General features: G+C 38.5%; 2 protein-coding genes across 2 annotated transcripts; one reads left to right on the forward strand and one right to left on the reverse strand.

Annotated features, from left to right (window-relative positions):
• The first annotated feature begins 6247 nt into the window (after nt 1-6247).
• LOC130860785 (olfactory receptor 688-like) lies at nt 6248-7228 on the forward strand. The gene has a single exon (XM_057749362.1). It carries the CDS (start codon nt 6248-6250, stop codon nt 7226-7228), a length of 981 nt encoding a protein of 326 aa, XP_057605345.1.
• A 10954-nt stretch (nt 7229-18182) lies between these two features.
• On the reverse strand, nt 18183-19139 carry LOC130829387 (olfactory receptor 52L1-like). Its single transcript, XM_057695887.1, has one exon. The coding sequence runs from the start codon at nt 19128-19130 to the stop codon at nt 18183-18185; it is 948 nt and encodes a 315-aa protein (XP_057551870.1). The 5' UTR covers nt 19131-19139.
• Between the last annotated feature and the right edge of the window lie 990 nt (nt 19140-20129).

Consider the following 20129-nt stretch of genomic DNA (forward strand, 5'->3'; position numbering starts at 1 on the left):
TCTGTTGATGGTCATTTAGGTTGATTCCAAGTCCTGGCTATTGTAAATAGTGCTGCAATGAACATTGTGGTATATATTTCTTTTTGGATTGTGGTTTTCCTGGAGCCATTTTTGCAATCAATCTACCAGAATTGTCTCAATATCATTTATGAATAGTCGATTCTTCTTTTATGAATTTGTAAGTCTACTTTTGACATATGACAAGTTCTTATACATTGGTTTTTCTCTGGGCACTCTTTTCTGTTCCATCGTTTATATTTCATCAATTTCTATATTATTTTAGTAATTGTTGAATCCAGTAGTATACTTCCTCTCACTCAACTCTATTCTCACCTTTCCTCTTCTCTTTCTTACATGGATTGGCTATTTTTAACCCTTCACTATTCCTTAAGAATTTTAGGGCCAGCTCATCCAGTTTCATGAAAAACAGTGTAGATATTTTTTATTTAAATTGCATTGACTTTATATATTAATTAGACTAAAATTAACATATTTATAATGTTGATTTTTTCTACCCATAGACAATTTATTTCTCCATTTATTTAGATACTCATTAATACATTGAAAAAGTATTAATTGAGCTGTACTCTATGCCAGGCACTATTCTAGAGGCTGTTATACAGCAGAGAATAAAAGCAGAAAAAGTAACGGCTTGGAGGATATTATATTCTAGTAGAGGAAAACAGACAATAACACAATGCAAATGCTAGGAGGTGTTAAGTACTATGAAGAAAAGAAAACGGGGTGCAAAGAGATAAAAAATGATAATTAGGTTAGTACTGTAGTTTTATATAGGGTGTTCTTTTTTTCTCTCATAGAATAATAATGCTCTCCTTAAATTTTTTATAACCTTTTTACATTCGTGTCAATACAATATGGTTTTTGATACCATTGTATTGTTTTAAAATTACAAGTTTTTTAGCTGGGTGGGGTAGGGAGGGAGGGAAGCTCAAGAGGGAGGGGTTATGGGGATATATGTATAAATACAGCTGATTCGCTTTGTTGTACAGTGGAAACTAGCACAACAGTGTACCAAGTTATTATACTCCAATAAAGATTGGAAAAAAAAAAAAACGAATTTAGAACATTTCCTAACACCATGCACAAAAAAAAACTCAGAATGGATCAAAGACCTAAATGTAAGACCAGACACTATAAAACTCTTAGAGGAAAACATAGGCAGAGCACTTTATGATGTAAATCAGAGCAAGGTCCTTTTTGACCCACCTCCTAGAGTAAAGGAAATAAAAACAAAAATAAACAAATGGGACCTAATGAAAATAAAAAGATTTTGCACATCAAAGGTAACCATAAATATGATGAAAAGACAACCCTCGGAGTGGGAGAAAATATTTGCCAATGAAGCAACTGACAAAAGATTAATCTCCAAAGTATATAATCAGCTCATGCAGCTCAATATCAAAAAAACAAACAACTCCATCCAAAAATGGGCAGAAGACCTAAACACATTTCTCCAAAGAAGACATACAAATGGCCAACAAACACATGAAAAGATGCTCGACATCACTAATCATTAGAGAATGCAAATCAAAACCACAATGAGGTAACACCTTACACCAGTTAGACTAGCCATCTTCAAAAAATCTAGGAACAATAAATGCTGGAGAGGCTTTGGAGAAAAGGGAACACTGCTGCACTTCTGGTGGGACTGTAAAGTCATACAGCCACTATGGAAACAGTACAGAGGTTCCTCAAAAAACTAAAAATAGAACTACCATATGACCCAGCATTCCCACTCCTGGGCATATACCCTGAGAAAACCATAATTCAAAAAGATACATGTACCACAATATTCATTGCAGCACTATTTACAATAGTCAGAACATGGAGGCAACCTAAATGTCCACCAATGGATGAATGGATAAAGAAAATGTGGCATATGTATACAATGGAATATTAGCCAGCCATAAAAAGGAATGAAACTGAGTTATTTGTAGTGAGGGGGATGGACCTAGAGTCTGTCATACAGAGCGAAGTAAGCCAGAAAGAGAAAAACAAATACCGTATGCTAACTCATATATATGGAATCTAAAAAAATGGTACAGATGAACCCAGTGACAGGGCAAGAATAAAGATGCAGATGTAGAGAACGGACCTGAGGACATGAGGTGGGGGTGGGGCGAAGGGGAAGCTGGGACGAAGTGAGAGTAGCACTGATATATTTACACTACCAAATGTGAAATAGATAGCTAGTGGGAAGTTGCTGCATAACACAGGGAGATTAACTAGATGATGGGTGATGCCTTAGAGGTCCAGGACAGGGAGGGTGGGAGGGAGTCGGCGGGAGGGAGGGGATATGGGGATATATGTATACATAAGCTGATTCACTTTGGTGTACCTCAAAAACTGGCACAACAGTGTAAAGAAATTATATTCCAATAAAGAGCTTAAAAAAAAAAAGAATTTACTTGGGGAGTGAAATGTTTTGAGAACTTGATGAAAGCTAAATAGATCCTCTCCTAATGACAATAAATAACAATGGCAATAATGAGAATAATGACGGGTTTTTTTTTTTCCAAATAAATCTACCAAGTTCACAGACTGCCATAGAGGCTATCCATAAATCCTTGGTTAAAAACTCCATGTTAAGCCTAAAACATCTAGAAAAAAGGATGAAAGGAAAATACTATAAGCCTGATTTTTAAAGATAAAATATAGCTATATCTAAAAATATATAGGCAGTGTGTAAAGCCAAACAAAAATTGTGGAAAATGTTATAAAGCCACATCCAGCCATTGAAAATAATGTTTATAGAATTACGATGTTTATAATTTCCCAATGAATTAAAAACGTAAATGTATCATGATTAGAAAAAGCTCATGATGAATTATTCCATTTACATAAAATTTCAACCGTGTGAAGGGACTGCACAAAAAAAATACTGAAAATTTAAAATTCTAAAGTGGTAATTAGTATCTTTGGCTACTAAGATCTTGGTTCATAGTTATTTTTTCTTCGTTTTTTTATTTCCTAAAATTTCTTTTTTTTCCTATTTTTAATCAATTTCATGAGTAATATATGCTTCTTATAATTAATAATGACATGGGTACTCATTCACAGAAGTGATGGGAAATGGAGCCTCCATTTTATACATAATGCCACTAAATCAAACAAAGCCAGGGATTTGGGAAAGGAGATACTGATACCTAGATATTTGACAAAGCAAAGTATTATTCACAGACAAAAGTAACAAAAAGAAATTCTTAGACTGGCAAGCATCCCTGAAGCAAATTGTTTGAGTACATTTTTTTATTTTAATTGTGGTAAAATACATATAACATAAAAATTTACCATCTTAATCATTTTTGAGTGTACAGTTCATTAAATCCCTTTATATTATTGTGCTACCATCACCACCATCTATCCACAGAACACTTTTCACCTTGAAAGACTGAAACTCTACCTATTAAACAGTAAATCCCAATTCCGCCTCCCCCAGTCCCTGGCACTATCATTCTGTTGTCTCTATGAGTTTGATTCATGTGGATGGAATCATACAGCATTTATCTTTTTGTGATTGGCTTGTTTCACTTAGCATAATTTCCTCAAGTTTCATTCATATTGTAAAACGTGTCAGAATTTCTTTCCTTTTTAAAGTTAACTAATATTCCATGTATGTATACACCACATTTTGCTTATTCATTTATCTGTTCATGGACACTTGAGTAGCTTCTACCTTTTGGCTATTAGGAATAATGCGGCTGTGAATATGGGTGTACAAATCTCCTTTCAAGTCTTTGCTTTCCATTCTTTGAGGGATTATACCCAGATGTGGAATTCCTAGATTGTATGGTAATTCTATTTTTAATATTTTGAGTAATTGCCATACTGTTTTCCATAGTCATTTCACATTCCTACCAAGAGTGCCCAAATGTTCTAATTTCTCCACATCCTTGCAAGCATTTGTTCTTTTCTAGGTTTTTAATTTTTTTTGGTAAGTCATCCTAATGGGTGTGAGGTGGTATCTCAACGTGGTTTTGACTTACACTTCCCTAATGATTAGTGATGTTGGGTTCTCTTTTTTTTTAAATTTTATTTACTTTATTATTTTTTGCGGGGTACACCAAGTTCAGTCATCTGTTTTTATACACATATCCCTGTATTCCCTCCCTCCCTCGAGTCCCCCCCCCACCCTCCCTCGAGTCCCCCCCACCCTCCCTGTCCCAGTCCTCTAAGGCATCTTCCATCCTCGAGTTGAACTCCCTTTGTCATACAACAACTTCCCACTGGCTATCTATTTGTTGGGTTATCTTTTTACGTGCTTATTAGCCATTTGTATATCTTCTTTGGAAGAATGTCTGTTCAAGTCCTTTGTCAATTTTTTAATTGAGTTGTTTGGGTTTTGTTGTTGAGTTGTAGGTAGTGTTTATACAGTCTGTATGTTAACCCCTTATCAGATATATGACTTGCACATATTCCCTCTCATGCCTCGGGTTGCCTTTTCACTGTATTGGTCACAAAGGAAGAGCTGGGAATTGGGTGGATTTCTCCTGCGCGCACTGCACAAGGGAGAGTATGGGGCAAGGAGGAAAAACACTCCATGAAACTTCCTGCCATTTTGAGTGTGGCACATTCTTGGCATGGCATTTACTTTGTTACTACAAATCTTTACTTAGTTTCTTAGTGTACAGAACTTCCACAAAGTTATTTTCGTCAGTCTGTTGCTTCCTTAGTGTTCCTGTGAAGAGAACGTGGAGCTTCCTAGTCTGTCATTTTGCTGACATCAGTCACTCAAGTACACTTTTTGATACAATTATTTGAAAAGTTCCTCCAAAATGAAAGAATTAACAAAATCAAGAATGTAAAAATGATGAGGACCAAGTGTGAAAGGGCCAAAAGTAAACCATGATATGACTTAAACACAAGAAAAAGTCTAAATGTGTGCAATATTTCTACATGTCCAAATTATGCCATGTAGAAGTACAGAAGTGGTTAAAAGTTTGTTTCCACTTGTCTCTCATTATTTCTATTATGAATAACACTGGTGATTTTAAAATGTAGCTTTAGGTATGTCTTTAACTTTACTTTCATAATCAGAAGAGGAAACAACAGGGTACTGACCTATTGGCTAAGATTTCACAGAAAAAAAAAAGCTAGAATTAAATTTAAGCAGAATATTAACATTTTACTGTAGCTTTGTCACTTACTAGTGACTTCAATGTATGACTCTCATTTACACTAATAGTTTAACCTCTGTTTTCTAAGATGAATAACAATATCCGTACAGTGAAGTTTAAATGAAGTGGTTTATGTTAGAAAGTATTTTCCAACAAGGCATTCAAAAGAAAAGCCTGGTCAGGGTTCTCATTGTGACTGCTAATTCTCTTCCTGACGACCCCCAAGAATGGAGAAAACATCTCTACCCTCTAACTTTACTTCCTTATTATAGCTCAATTGCATTCCTCAAAATTCATGTATTGAAATCCTAACCTCTAGAACCTCAGAATTAAACCTCTTTACAGAGAAGATACCTTTAAATTAGTAATTAAGTTAAAATGAGGTCTTTATAGTATGAGTAGTATCCTTAAGAAGAGGAAATTGGGGGAATTCCCTGGTGATCCAGTGGTTAGGACATGCTTTCAATTCTGAGGGCATGGGTTCAATCCTTGGTCAGGGAGCTAAGATCCCACAAGCTGTGCAGCATGGCCAGAAAAAAAAAAAAAAAAAAAAAAAGGAAGAAATTTGGACACAGACATGTGCATGTGTGGAGAATAAACCATGTAAAGACACCAGAATGACTGCCATCTACAAGCCAAGGAGAGAGGCCTTAGATGAAACAAAGTTGGCTGACACCTTGATTTTGGATTTCTGGCCTACAAAACTGTGAGAAGATAAATTTCTGTTGGTATTTTTTTCCTTTGGCAGCCCTTGAAAACTAGTACACTACTGAAATGTCTGTTTTTTCATAACATATGTGTCCTACATTAAAACCATCTCCCCCACATATAAAAATCTACCTGGGATTTCAGGCATCTAAAGTCATTCAGTCTCTAATTATATTAAAATCTTTACCTTGGGATCCATCTTGGACCTTCTATTATTCTTAGGTAAACTTTTTCCCAGAGTCTCAAGGGCATAGAGGATGCATTGTGTTAAAAAGGGCTGAGTTATTATTGGTCAATCTTATACCTCTACACAAATTTTGGATTCAGATGAGCTAACCACAGACTATTCTTGTTTCCATTCAATACACAGGTAGATGCTGAGAACAAGACAATCCCATGACATGGATACCACCCTGAGTGTAAGCAATAGCTCAAGGTTTCAAGTGTCTGAGTTCATCCTGCTGGGGCTCCCAGGCATTCAGGAGTGGCAGCACTGGCTCTCCCTGCCCCTGGCTCTGCTCTACCTCTTAGCTCTTGGTGCCAATCTCCTCATCTTGATCACCATCCAACGTGAGCCTACCCTGCACCAGCCCATGTATCTTCTCCTTGGCATCCTGGCTGCAGTGGACATTGGTCTGGCTACCACCATCATGCCCAAAATCCTGGCCATTTTCTGGTTTAATGCCAAGACCATCAGCCTCCCTGAGTGCTTTGCTCAGATGTATGCCATCAACACTTTCATGGGCATGGAGTCAGGCATCTTTCTCTGCATGGCTGTGGATAGATATGTAGCCATTTGCTATCCCCTTCAGTACCCCGCCATAGTCACTGAGGCTTTTGTGATCAAAGTCACACTGTCTATGATCCTCAGGAATGGCCTGTTGACCATCCCAGTGCCTGTACTGGCTGCCCAGAGACACTACTGCTCCAGGAATGAAATTGACCACTGCCTGTGTTCTAATTTGGGGGTCACCAGTCTAGCGTGTGATGACATCACTATTAATAGGTTTTACCATTTGGCCTTGGCCTGGGTTATAGCTGGCAGTGACATGGGTCTGGTCTTTGCTTCCTACGTGTTGATTATTTGCTCAGTGCTGAGGCTGAACTCTGCTGAAACAACATCTAAGGCCCTGAGTACCTGCAGCTCCCATCTCATCCTCATTCTCTTCTTCTACACAGCTATTATTGTGGTGTCTGTCACCCACCTGGCAGGAAGAAAGTTTCCCTTCATCTCTGTTCTCCTCAATGTGCTGCATAGTGTCATCCCCCCAGCCCTTAACCCTGTGGTATATGCCCTCAGGACTCAGGAGCTGAGAGTGGGCTTCCAGAGGGTCCTCCGTTTGGGTGAGGATGTGTCTAGAAAGCAAATCAGCTTTAAATGACAGAATGTTGTCATTGGTGTTACAGAAAGAGCACAGGCTTTGGAGTCCAACAGTTCTGGGTTAAAAGTCCACATCTCCCACTATTGAGGATCATCAACTCACATTAATTCACCTATTTTGTATAGCACATACTAAGTGCAAGGCACTCTCCTAAACATTTCACAAATGTTAATTCCCAGGACAACCCTATGAAGCAAGACCAATTGTTATTTATAATTTTACAGATGAGGCAAGAAAGTTGAGAAATTTGCCAAAGGTCAAATAAGAAAGAAGTTGCAGAGTGAGACTAGAACCCAAGTAGTAAGGCTCCAAAGTCCCTGCTCTTAACTCTTTCTCTCTCTTCATGACTAATTTTTTAGAAGTGTAAATTAAGATGACGATAAAAGGAATGATGTTTAACTAAGGGGAATTATACAGCATTTCTCTTTTAATAAAAGAAAACTTTGTTTAAAAGCTGGCAGCAATTTTCCTGTCGAATGGTACATACAGCAGATTTTAAATCCTCTAGAAAGAATCACTCTAGAAGACTTTCTTAGTTATATGTCAAGATTTGACAGGAATTATTTTGTTACTTTCTAAAATCTTTGCCAATTCTTGAGTTCATTTGCATTTGAGCCCAGAAAGGAATACCCCGACTGCTTTTTTAAACATTCAAAATTACTTGTGCTTCTCTAATGAGTTAAGAAAATCCCAGTGAGGTCCAATGGTTCATTGGAAGTATAAAGGACACCAAAGGTATCTAAAAGGGAACTTTCTTCATAAGATATATGTCTGGGGACAAGGAGTGGGAGAAGTTGGTCAATTTTTTTTTAATTTCAATGCCAGAGAATAAATCATTAAAGGTTTAATGTTGCTTCTGAGATGACACATGGATATGGTTGGAAGACTTTCCTTAACAAATCGCATGACACATGCCAGGCTTTGCTAAGAAAAGCCTGACTTGTGCCAGTGAACTTGGAAGCCCCAGTGTGAGAACTCTAGCCTTTAGAACTCAAGGAATTGAATTATCTTTCCTTTGCTAGAATGAGTTATGTAGCAAGGGCTTTATTTTATCTACTGATAAGGCAGAATTGGACCAAGTGCTTTCACCTGTTTTTAACAATGATCCCATATACCAAGAACAAAAGCACGGACAGCGGATAAACAGTAATGCACTAATGGATGGGTCACATTGCCTGTTTCTCTTTCCATGTGGGGTTTGGACTAAGTCCCTGAGATCCTTTGACACTTCAGGGAGGTAAAACAGGATTTCTTCTAATCTAACTAGCCAAGAATTGGGATTTCCACTTCTACTAATGGCTTATAGTATAATTCAAACAGATTCTCTGTGAGAATGAATAGAAATGATAAATAAAGTATCTTTGGGCATAGAGATTGTAAAAGTTATGTGGCTTAGACCTGAGTGTAAAAGAAAACTCAGACAGACTTCTTTTCATCTCTAACATGTAAAAAGAGCTTAGACGCTGTCGCTCCCATCCTTACATCAAGACAAAGCTGAACAAACTAAAAATTAATCACTTTTCTGGAGCCATCAGAGAACTGAAGTCACAGAGCTAATTGACAACCTGGAGTCAGAGAAATACCCTTCCCTTAGATGGGATATGGCTCTAATAATGTCTTTTCCCCTGGAGAGGAGGCTCTGTTATGGAAAATCCTCCGGAATTGTTTCACAGTGTTAACTTTTTCCATCCTGCTGCCAGAGCTAGGGGATTATTCTTGGATCTTTATTATTAGAATCTGCTGGGGTTCCTGAATATAAAGTAGGGGGCCTTTCTAAGATTACAGCCTTCAGTATTATTTTCATGCTAGACCACATTCATACTCCAACAGTTTGTTAAAATTACCTTTGAAGTCTCCCTACCAGTTTGTGGCTCTAGGAACTTCTACTTCAAGTAGCTACATTTTCTATTCACCTGTCTCTCCAAATTTCAGGGTGGCAGTTTACCCCGCAACATCAGTTCTCTGTGGTCCAAGAAAAATCATTTACATTTCCTTTTTACTGATTTTTCTTCTTGTAAGGACAACAGCAATGACTTCTAAGCTCTTTACACATCAGAAGCCTTAGTATTGTATTATTACCTAACGTACAAATAAATATCCATAAATCCACACTGACATAAGTAAATAATTCTAAGGACCATGAATTGCAAATTTAATAGATCATTTTGTATTAAAAGGTCTATTATGAACTGCCTAGAATTTTTCAATTGAAAGAATGTATTCTCTGCTTCTGATATGGCCCAGACAGTGTTAACTCTTTTTTTCTATTGTGGGTTTTGATTTTTCCCCCAGAAATTGGTTTTATTTGATGTACTAAAATAAAGGGGTGAATTTAGTTCATCTTTGCCTTCAATCTATGAACACAAAATATCTTTCCTTTTATGCAGTTCATCTTTCATTTCTTCAACAATGTTTTATAGTTTTCAGAGCATACATTTTGTACTCCTTTCATAAAATTTACTCCTAAATATTTTGTTATTTGTGATGCTATTGTAAATGTAACTGTTTTTTTACTTTCATTTTTGAATAGTTAATTGCATAAAAAATACAGATGGCCTTAGTACAAATGACCTGCAACCTTGTTGAACTTATTTATTAATTAAATAGTTTTTAAGTGGATTCATTAGGACATGCTACATACAAGATCATGTCAACTGCAAATATAGATAGTTTTAATCCTGCCTTTCCAATCAGAATGCCTTTTATTTGAGCTTTTTTGCTTTTGCCCTTGCTAGAACTTCAGTATGACATTGAACAGAAACAGTGAGAATAGACATCTTTGTCTTATTCCTGATGTAAGAGGGAAAACCTTCAGTCTCTCATCATTAAGTATGATGTTAGGTATGGGGTTTTTTGCAGATGCCCTTTATCAGGTTGAGGGAGTTATCTTCTGTTTCTAGTTTGTAAGGAATGCTGAATTTTGTCTAATGCTTTTTCTACATCTTGAGAGAGAGAGTGCGCTGAATCCTAACCGCTAGACCACCAGGGAGTGTCTTTTTCTACATCTTGACATGATCATGTGGTTTTGTTTCTTATTCTATTGCTATGGTATGTTACATTAATTAATTTTTAAATGTTAAACCAGTCTTGCATTGTTGACATAAATCACGCTTGATTATGATGCATATTCATTTTTATATGCAGCTGAGTTCTATTTGTGAGTATTTTGTTGAGGATTTTTGTGTCTAAACATGTATTTTGAATGCCCAAGTTATAATTTTATATCTTTTTTTTTCAATGTACTCTGTCAATTAACCAGATGCTAACAATTTCTTGACTCTCCCAAACTGCCAGGACATAGAGCCCTGCAGACATAGGACCTTTACAGTTGGAGCTACTGCACGGCTGAGAGCCATAGAGACACGTGCTGCATAGACAGGAAGAGACAAAAGCACTCAGCTCTACATGCCTTTTTTTTTCCCTTTACATTAACCACTCATTTTAGGACACTCCTACTCTGAAAATTGACTGAAGGGGGAATAAAACCATGTGTCATGACAATGAATTGGCCTGCACAACACAAAATGTCAAGAAAGGGAAAAGTGTGCCTCCCTAACATTAGTAAATAATCAATTAAGATTGCAGTTATCTGTATGTAAGAAACACTACATCATAAATGGTTTAACCAAATAGGGGTTTGTTTATCTCATCAGACACACACACACACACACACACACACACAGAATCAGGCAGTTCAGAGCTGTTAAAGCACCTCTATCATGCTATCAAGAGGCCAAGATTTTTCTATTTTTCTGCTCTGCCATCCAAAGTAAGGATTACAATCCTTCACTTTCAACTCGACGTTCCAGAAAAAAACAAGGAAGAAAAGCCACAACAGACCTTTGCATCTGATTGATTGGAATGAATCTGATGTCCATAGCTAGTTCCAAGATTAAAGGTTGAGTATTTCAGCTTCCCAGTCTCTAAGATAGAAGAGAGCAATGGAAAGGTGGGTTTGAATGGATGTTGAATAGCTAACTGTCAGTAAAAACAGATAATACAATCATGTTTTTTTCATGCAATGTCTCCAGAAATTGATGAAATATCGGGCCATGAAGAAACTCTCAAACATTCCAAAGAGTAAATGAGTTCCAAAGATCTCTGAATCCACATGACAAACTCAGCACTCACTGCAGCCTCCTCCTTCCACTCTAAAACATAGCAGTACTGGCAAGGTGTTCAATAGTAAATCAATCTATGACATGATACAAAACAAATAGAGAGGCATTTATAAAGCAGAAAAACATGAAGAAACTCCAAAAGATGAAAGACATCTGTGATGAAACTCTGGAAAAGAATGGAAGCCCAGAAGCTGCACGAGAAAGGGCTGCTACAAAACTAATATTGATTCAGACTCAGAAATATCTGATACTGAGAGAAGCAGGGCGTCATGAGAAAATCAACCTGCTGATCAGTGGCAGCACAATAGGAGCTGACAGACAGGTCTAGCCTTTTGCACACACACTCTTAGACCAAGAAGTGAGCCAAAAGTCAAGCAATGTGTGGGTGTTCCAGAACAGTGGTGATTGGGTCAGAAAACAGGACAGCAGCCCACATGGCTACAAATAACCATGCCCCATGAGACACGGAAAAGAAGCTCAACATAAATCAAGCCCCAGCACACCCCACCGCTCCTCTACCACAGGCTGCATCAAACAAATGCAGCAGCATTCTGAGATTGCCTTCTAGAAAGAAAAACAATCAGCCAATGACCAAGATGGCTTGGTCTAAACTTTAGACAGATTTCTTCCAGACTATAGGCCCCTAGTGTTTGTTTCCTTAGGGCATTTGCTTGAGAAAATTTGTAAGTGTAAATTCTTTTCTGCCCCTTTGCTGTGTATATAATCTTCTCCCAACCTCCTCCCAGTTTTACAACCTACAAATATCTTTCTCAAGATGTAGAACTTTCTCTTACAATATAAACATTTAATGAGATAGCACCCCATCTCTCAGTCTCTGTGGAATGTAGGAACCTAACTTCTAAGAGAACCAATAAGTAAACACAGATGGTCTAATCACAGACAAATCATTTGCAATCTCAGGAATAACTCAATGTGTTTGACACACCCAATTGATCAACCTCCCACTAAAGTCCTCCAGTACATTTCCACTAGCTCAACCCAGAGCTTAAATCCATTCCACCTGACACTTAACCCAGCCAAACTCCACTTTTTTTTTTGTTTTTAGTAGAAGTGGATATCCAGACTTGGTCTGTGCTGTCTCCCCTATTTCTGGCAATAGTATCAAATAAAATCAACTTCTGCTTGCTCATCCTCTTTAGTGAAATTTCCTTTAAACACCAAATACAATCAGATATTTGAGCAAAATCAACATGAAAGAGTGGCATTAAAATTAACAAACATAACTCACACCTGTAGAGATAGAATAAATTCAACAACATCAACCGAGAAAGCTCCTCACAAGGTAACTTCCTCTATGCCAACTCTCTACTTCAGAAATACAGTCACTCATTTCTCCATGTCTAGAGGTGGTGACAAGTGATGTTATGAGCTCTAAGTAACTGCACTATTGCTTAGGATCTTTTACTGACCACATCCTTACAAATCGTCCCTTTGTAAGTAAACCATTCTCAAAGTATTCTAATTTGAGTGGACTATCAGTTCTCTGGTAGGAGTCTACCTAATTCCATGCACATTCATTAGCAAGAGCAGCTTTAAAGTAGTGACAGGACAGATTTTTAAATGACCACAGATTTAAAAAGGTGAAGAAGTAAAGGCAGTATGCAAGATAACTGTTACAAGAGGATAGGTCAGTGAAAGGCAGATATGAGGATACTGGGGTGAGACTGGGACGTGCCTGAAAAGACCTAGACAGAAGTATGTGGAATAGAGATATTTTTTGAAGTTGGCAGTCCTTGAATCTTCATATATTGAGGTGAGCGATACAAAATAGCGGAAGATTGCTGACAAAGGAAAAAAGGGATACAGTCACTTCTGCTATATCACCTGGTTTGAACATAAAAATGTGTTCCAACCCCAATGATGTATTAGAAAACAATTTGAGGGCAATTGAACTTCACATCTGCCTTAGTGTAATTTGAACACAGAAAACTGCATCAAACTGAAAATGACCTTCATAGGAATACACAAAACACACTACCGCAGACACCCCTAACAACTACAGACTACCTTAGTTCACGTCACAAATTTCCATCTGATTTCAAATAAAGTTCCTTGTACCACTTCAAAATAACTCACAAGCTGCAACACTTCTGCCCATTTCCACAAGCAAACCATGTATTTTTCAAAGTAAAGCGTTGTATTCGATGTAGTCTTTGTATTTGCTTACCTAATTAACGTGTAAAACTCTGCTACTGTGTGTTGTTTTCTATCTTTTTCAAAAATGTGTCGATCTTTTTTCTTAGTATTGTGCTCTTAACTCCATTTTTCCATAAATCCTGTGGTTTTCACATGAGATTCTGCATAGCACAGTGATTTTTCAGAACTCATGTGTTACATTTTAAGAGAACCAACTAAACCTGCTAGAGTGAGTAGGGAGGAAACCAAGCCTGAGGGAACAGAGAACACCGCTTCTTCCAACAATTCAATCCAGCAGAGCTGTCCATCTGGGATAGCTGTCCCCTAGAACTAGGTTTGAGTAGGACTGTTCCCAGAGTGACCAAGTGTTGGAAGATGGAGGGAAAGAAAAGTGCCCACCAAACAGAGAAGGTATCTTGAGACCAAAAAACAAGGCAGGCAGCTCCATATAACCAATGGATGGGTTTATTATAGGGTAACTTGCTCACAGGGTGGGATTGGGCAGATGACGGTCTGGGAGCATTTGCAGCTCGGGGGGCGGGGGGTTGTTCCTGGGATAATCTTATAGTAAACCTAGAGGGTAGGTGCTTGGAAACAGGAAGTGCATTCCTAAGATTTATGGTCTGTGTAATAACTTCTTCCATCATCATATTAATCCTCTGTGTTTCTCTTTTTCTCTTTGATAATTCTTACCAGGACTTTATTAATGTTATTAATCTTTCCAAAGTACCAACTTTGCTCTTTTGCTGATTTGTTAATTTTCTCTATTGTTTCTGCTTTCAATTTTATTGACTCTGCTAATATCTTTATTAATTCCTTAATCTTGTTCACCTTGGGCTTAATTTATTCTTGTTTTTCTAACTTCTTAAGTTGTCAGCTTAGACAATTGATATTAAATCTTTATTCTTTTCTAATATAAGCATTTAAAAGTATAATTTTCCCTCTACTTTAGCTGCATTCCACAACTTTTACTACATGTCATTATAAATTAGTTTGAAATATTTTCTAAGATTCTCTGTGATTTCTTATTTGAGCCATGGATTATTTAGAGGTATTTTGTTTAATTTTCAAGTCTTTGGGACTTATCATGATATTGTTATTGGTTTCCAGTTTCATTATGTATTTTTCTTTCTTTTGAAATTTATTAAGACCTAATTTGTGACCCAGCACAAAAATGTACCCTGTCCTTCCCCACATTTTCTACCTTTCCTGTTACGTTATCAACCTCACCTAAAAAATTTGAAAGGAGCCCTCTGCTGCCTATTAGGGAAGAATCTTATTTCCATCATTTCCACCGAGGAAGACTTTTATTTCTCTCACCAGAAGGGGGAAATAATAGGAGTGGATACTCCTGCTCTGTCTTCCCCTTTGTCCTCTTCTTTGCTTGCTCTTCCATATGGGAAGAAAGTCACTATTTGGACAGAAACTGTTGGAGTAGTGAGTGGGGTTCTTGAGTCTCACAGCAGGAAGCATGGTCCAACTTGTCTGTTTCACTGCCTGCCAGGAGGACCTGTGAGGATAGCAATGGACTCTCTTTTGCTTCATATTCAAATTCCATAAATTCACCTGCATAAGCACCCATGATCTGCTTCCCAGAGAAAAACCTGGGGGCCAGCCATTGTCTTTTTGTACTATACATTCTTCTAGATTTCAATCCACTTAAGGGGGTCCTACAAATCTCCTTGCAGATGACTAAGATATTTGTATTTGGAGCCAAATTTTCACTTCAAGTATCCCCATGTTCAGATTCGGGGAGGGAGTAAGCAGAGATCCTAAGATCTAGAATTAAGGGAAGGAAACTGATGGCCTCCTCTATGTTCTCTGGTCCCACATATATCTTTCAGTCATGACTTACCAGAGAGTGATGCATATGGAAGTTATTAAGCTCCAACTACTATTACTTTGATCCATCTTTAATTCCTTGTGAGCAATCACAACTGCTAAGAACATAGATAAGGAGTGGAAAATCTGCATTTCTAATCTCCAATAGTGCTCTGAGATTTTTTCTCTCAAGGAGGCACTCTGTTTCTACCAGGGTAAGGCACATCTAATTCTAGGATGAGAGATCTGTCCTCCTAATCCTTAACAGTCACAACAAAAAAAAAATCACACTAAAATTTACTAACAGGATAAAAGAAGCACTCTGTACAGAGATACCAAGTTTGTGCATTCATCCTGTATCACAAATAATTATTAAAGATGTTTATTGCATTGGGGATTAAGTCAGACACTTAGCATTAAGAAGTAAATGAAACAAAAAACTCGTGTCTACTAGAAGCTTACAGCTTAATATGGAAGATATATACAAAACATATAATACCACAAAATCAAAATTAAAATGTAATAATTCTGATTCAAGATGTTGGATTGAAAGCATGATGTACTTCCCCTCTCCCCCAAAATTCCCATTTAATAGCTAAAAAATTATGAAAATAGTTCAGTAACACTTCTTGGATATGGGGAGAACTGGAAAATAAAACAAGAAATGATATGAAAAATTTTCTCATACCAAATTTGAATGAGGGTAAAATAAATAGATTTTTAGACGAGAACTACAAACCTTTTCAAAAGGAAATTTTAAAGACAACCTTCAGGCAGAAAAATACATATCCTACTGGAAAGATCTGAGATGAAAACTAAATACCGTTTAAGCTATAGGTAACTTTGCTGCAACAAAGATTCCCCAAGATACAGTGGCTTAAATCAAATACAAGTTTATTTCTGTCCCGGGTTTAAGTCAGGTTTGGTGGCCCAGACATCATTAGGATGCAAGCTCTTCTATAATGTTGCTCTGCCATCTTCCACACACATTTCCATCTTTTGATCCAAGGAGGCTGCTTCAGATCCACATTCCAGGGGTCAGAATGGAGTATAAAGGGAAGCAGAGAGCAAATTTCTCCTTTTATAATCTACCCAAACTAAGTACCTCTAGGGTCAAAGTAGTTGTTTTCCAATGGGTGTGATACACCATATGCCAGGCTTTCCCAGGACAATTTACCAGAGTTTAAGTCCCAGATCTAGAACCAAGATGATGAGAACGTGTAATTTCTCCTGCAATAAGAACCCATACCAGTCCTCCCCAACTCACCCATGTCTGCCAACAAAATTACAGACGTCATACTCAGTCTCTATAACAGAAAACTATTTATTATGTGTAAAATTTACAAAGAAAAGAGAAATTGGAAACACTAACCATCTACTCCACCCTTCTACCACTACAGAATCCCAAGATAGGATCTTCTCATCACTTGAGCACCTTACCTCTAGGTACCAGTGACTTGATTTCCTCCAGGACTGAAAAACATTGTAACATTTTAGGAACTCAAAATAGTTAAGCTCAATAGGGCAACATCCCACAAGCAGACAACAAACCAACTGGGACAATCCTCTTCTAAGTTTTCACCCAGTTCCTGTTAGCAGAAATCATTGAAATCACTCTATATCCATATTTCAGAAAGAGAAATTCAGTTGGAGTGGAATAACTGCTTCTACATTTACTAATAAAACTATGTTTACCAACACCAAACTCTAGCACACATTATTGTTATAAGATACTAATAGTACACGGTTACTTTTGCTTTGTTAAGTTAATACTTATAAAACACATATATTCAATACTTTGTCTTATTCCCTCTTTTTTTAACCTAAGCAAAAATATAGCTAAATTAAAATACAATAAAGCTAAAATAGAAACAGACATTTTAAAAAAGAAAACCACTATACTCATGTGTTTCTTCATTGAAAATAGGGATCAGGGTCTTCCCTGGTGGCAAAGTGGTTAAGAATCCATCTGCCAATGCAAGGGACATGGGTTCGATTCCTGGTCTGGGAAGATCCCACATGCCACAGAGCAACTAAGCCCATGTGCCACAACCCCGGAGCCCATGTGCCACAACTACTGAGCTTGCATGCTTCAACTACTGAAGCCCTCATGCCTAGAGCCCGTAGTCTGTAGCAAGAGAAGCCACTGCACTGAGAACTCCGTGCACTGAAACAAGGGTATGCACAACTAGAGAAAGCCTGTGCACAGTAAGGAAGACCCAAAACAGCCCCCCCAAAAAGTGGTAAAAAAAAAAAGAAAGAAAATAGGGATCATATCACATTATTCCCAGAACCTATTACAGTACCTGCATCATTTAAGCTTGTTTTAAATAAATACACCCACATTGCAATGAAAGGTATTTTCTCACATTGTGGTTGTCTCAAATGCTTTGAAAAAGACTCTTACTACACAGGAGCCCAGTGACTGGAGCTCACAGCACTTAGAGGGCCTGATGACACTCAGGACTAAAACCAGGCAAACGCTGCAACTATCTGTTCTCACTCTAGATGTTGTCGCACAGTCAGTCATCAGAAAGAAATAGAAAAATGGCATATCCAGAGCTATCATCTGTTTCTCCTCTCCCCAAATCCCTCCATCACAAGGAGTAGAGAAATGTTGGGATCAGGAGCAAAAGAAAGGATGGGGGAAATAGCCACAAGTCAGGCTCTCCAGGCACATCCCAATGAACTGTGAAGCCAAGAGCTCATGATGCTCTTTGCCATGAGACTACTAGGACCAGAAGCACTCCTCACTCTTCAATGGCCTCTATCCATGTGGCCAAGACCAGCCATGGGCTTCTGGCAGTGTCTCTGGCAGGAGCCTCTGAAAAAAAAGGATTGGGATGTGTTCAGATCTATCCTTTTACGTAGAACACACTGAGTACTCGCTGGCGGATCTGCTGAGTCTTCACCCCATAGACAAGAGGGTTGAGTGCAGGTGGCACAAGGAGATAGAGAGTGGCCAGAAGAACATGGACGTGATGGGGCACCTGGTGGCCAAAGCGGTGAGTGAGGAAGGAGAACATTCCAGGAACATAGAAGACCAGGATGACACAAATATGAGACCCACATGTGCTGAAGGTCTTAAGTCGGGCCTCACCCCCTGGTACCTTCAGCACTGCCTGCAGGATGAGGGCATAGGAAACACCAATGGCCAGGACGTCTAGGCCAACCACAAGCAGCGCCACCGCCAACCCATAAGCTTGGTTCACTGTGCTTTCTGAGCAGGCAAGTTTCACCACAGCCATGTGTTCACAATAGGCGTGGCCTATGACGGTGGCCTGGCAGAAGACAAGTCTCTGCAACAGGATGGGGAAGGGGAGGAGGAGGAGTAACCCCCGCACCAGCACTGCCATTCCAATGCGCCCTATGACCCCGGGATGCAGGATGGAGGAATGGTGCAGAGGGAGACAAATGGCTACATAACGATCCAGAGCCATGGCCACAAGTACACCTGACTCCATGGAAGAGAACGCGTGGATGAAGAACATCTGGGTCAGGCAGACAGTGTACCCAATCTCATGGGCACGAGCCAGGAGCACAGCAAGGGCTTTGGGTGCCGTGGAGGAGGCCAGGACCAGGTCAATGCCAGAGAGCATGGCCAGAAGGAGGTACATAGGCTGGTGCAAGGATGGGTCAGTCCAGATGGTGAAGACAATGGTGACATTGCCCACTAGGGCAAGGAGGTAAAGGACACACAGTGGCAACGCTATCCAGTGCTGGCTTTCCTCTAAACCTGGGATGCCAATCAGGAAAAAGGACGGCTGGATCAGCCTCCAGCTGAAATTACTCAGGGCCATCATCAATGGCTTGGAAAGGGAAGGGGCAGAAGAAACCAAAATCATGATTTCTTCATTCTTGATGAGTCATCACATTGTCCAGACCTGGCTACCATCTTCATGAGAAGAAAGAAGTTTAAACTGCAACACAGAGAATAAAATTAGATACAAGGAGGAAAATCTCTATTTCTTGAGATAATGTTTTTAGAGGTGAGACATCCACATGTCTGAATTAAAGGAAGACTAGTTTCGTTTAGAGATAAGAGTAAGCATATGCTGCTTTTAGGGAAAGGTTGAAACGCCAACATTCAATTACTTCTAGTCTGGATCTGTCTACCTGGAAGATTTCTCTTACCCCTTGGCATCACTGAATACTATAAATCAATCTGTTATTTTTTACATTATTCTCCCTCAGATTCCATGCCACAGTACTCTACCACTGTTTCTCTTATGTCCCCAGTCCCACCACCTTCTCCATCTACCTATTCATTATATGTTGCTGATTCCAGAGTTGCATTCCTTCCTCTCTTTTATATTCTGTGCATTATCTTTGATTGAGTTGATCCATTCACATGGGTTTAAGTTTTATATGTTTTAATTTCTTCCAAATAGGGTTTTAAGTCAAATATCTTTCTGAAACACAAACCCACTTTTCCATTTGCTTCCTAAATAGCTATACCACATGCTCAACATATTTAAGACTAAATTAACTTACCTATCATCCCAAATCTGCTCTACCTCACTTTTGCCATGTTTTTGTGAACTACATCACTGTCAACCTATCCAACCCAATCTCCAAACTTGAAATTACCCTTATTTAGTCTGTCTCTCATCCTTTTTACATATTCACCAGTGCCTGTTAATTGGATTTTTAATCCCTCTTATTTCCACTCCTTTTTCTGAACCCCCAATGTCACTGCCTAAATCATACTCACAGCTTCTCCCAACTGTATTGTTTCCTTAGATGTCTCTGGTTTTGCCACCAATCCTTTCAATCCATTCTCTATTCTGAAGTCAAAGTGT

This window comes from Hippopotamus amphibius, chromosome 9, assembly GCF_030028045.1.
Source record: "Hippopotamus amphibius kiboko isolate mHipAmp2 chromosome 9, mHipAmp2.hap2, whole genome shotgun sequence".
Classification (NCBI taxonomy): Eukaryota; Metazoa; Chordata; class Mammalia; order Artiodactyla; family Hippopotamidae; genus Hippopotamus; species Hippopotamus amphibius.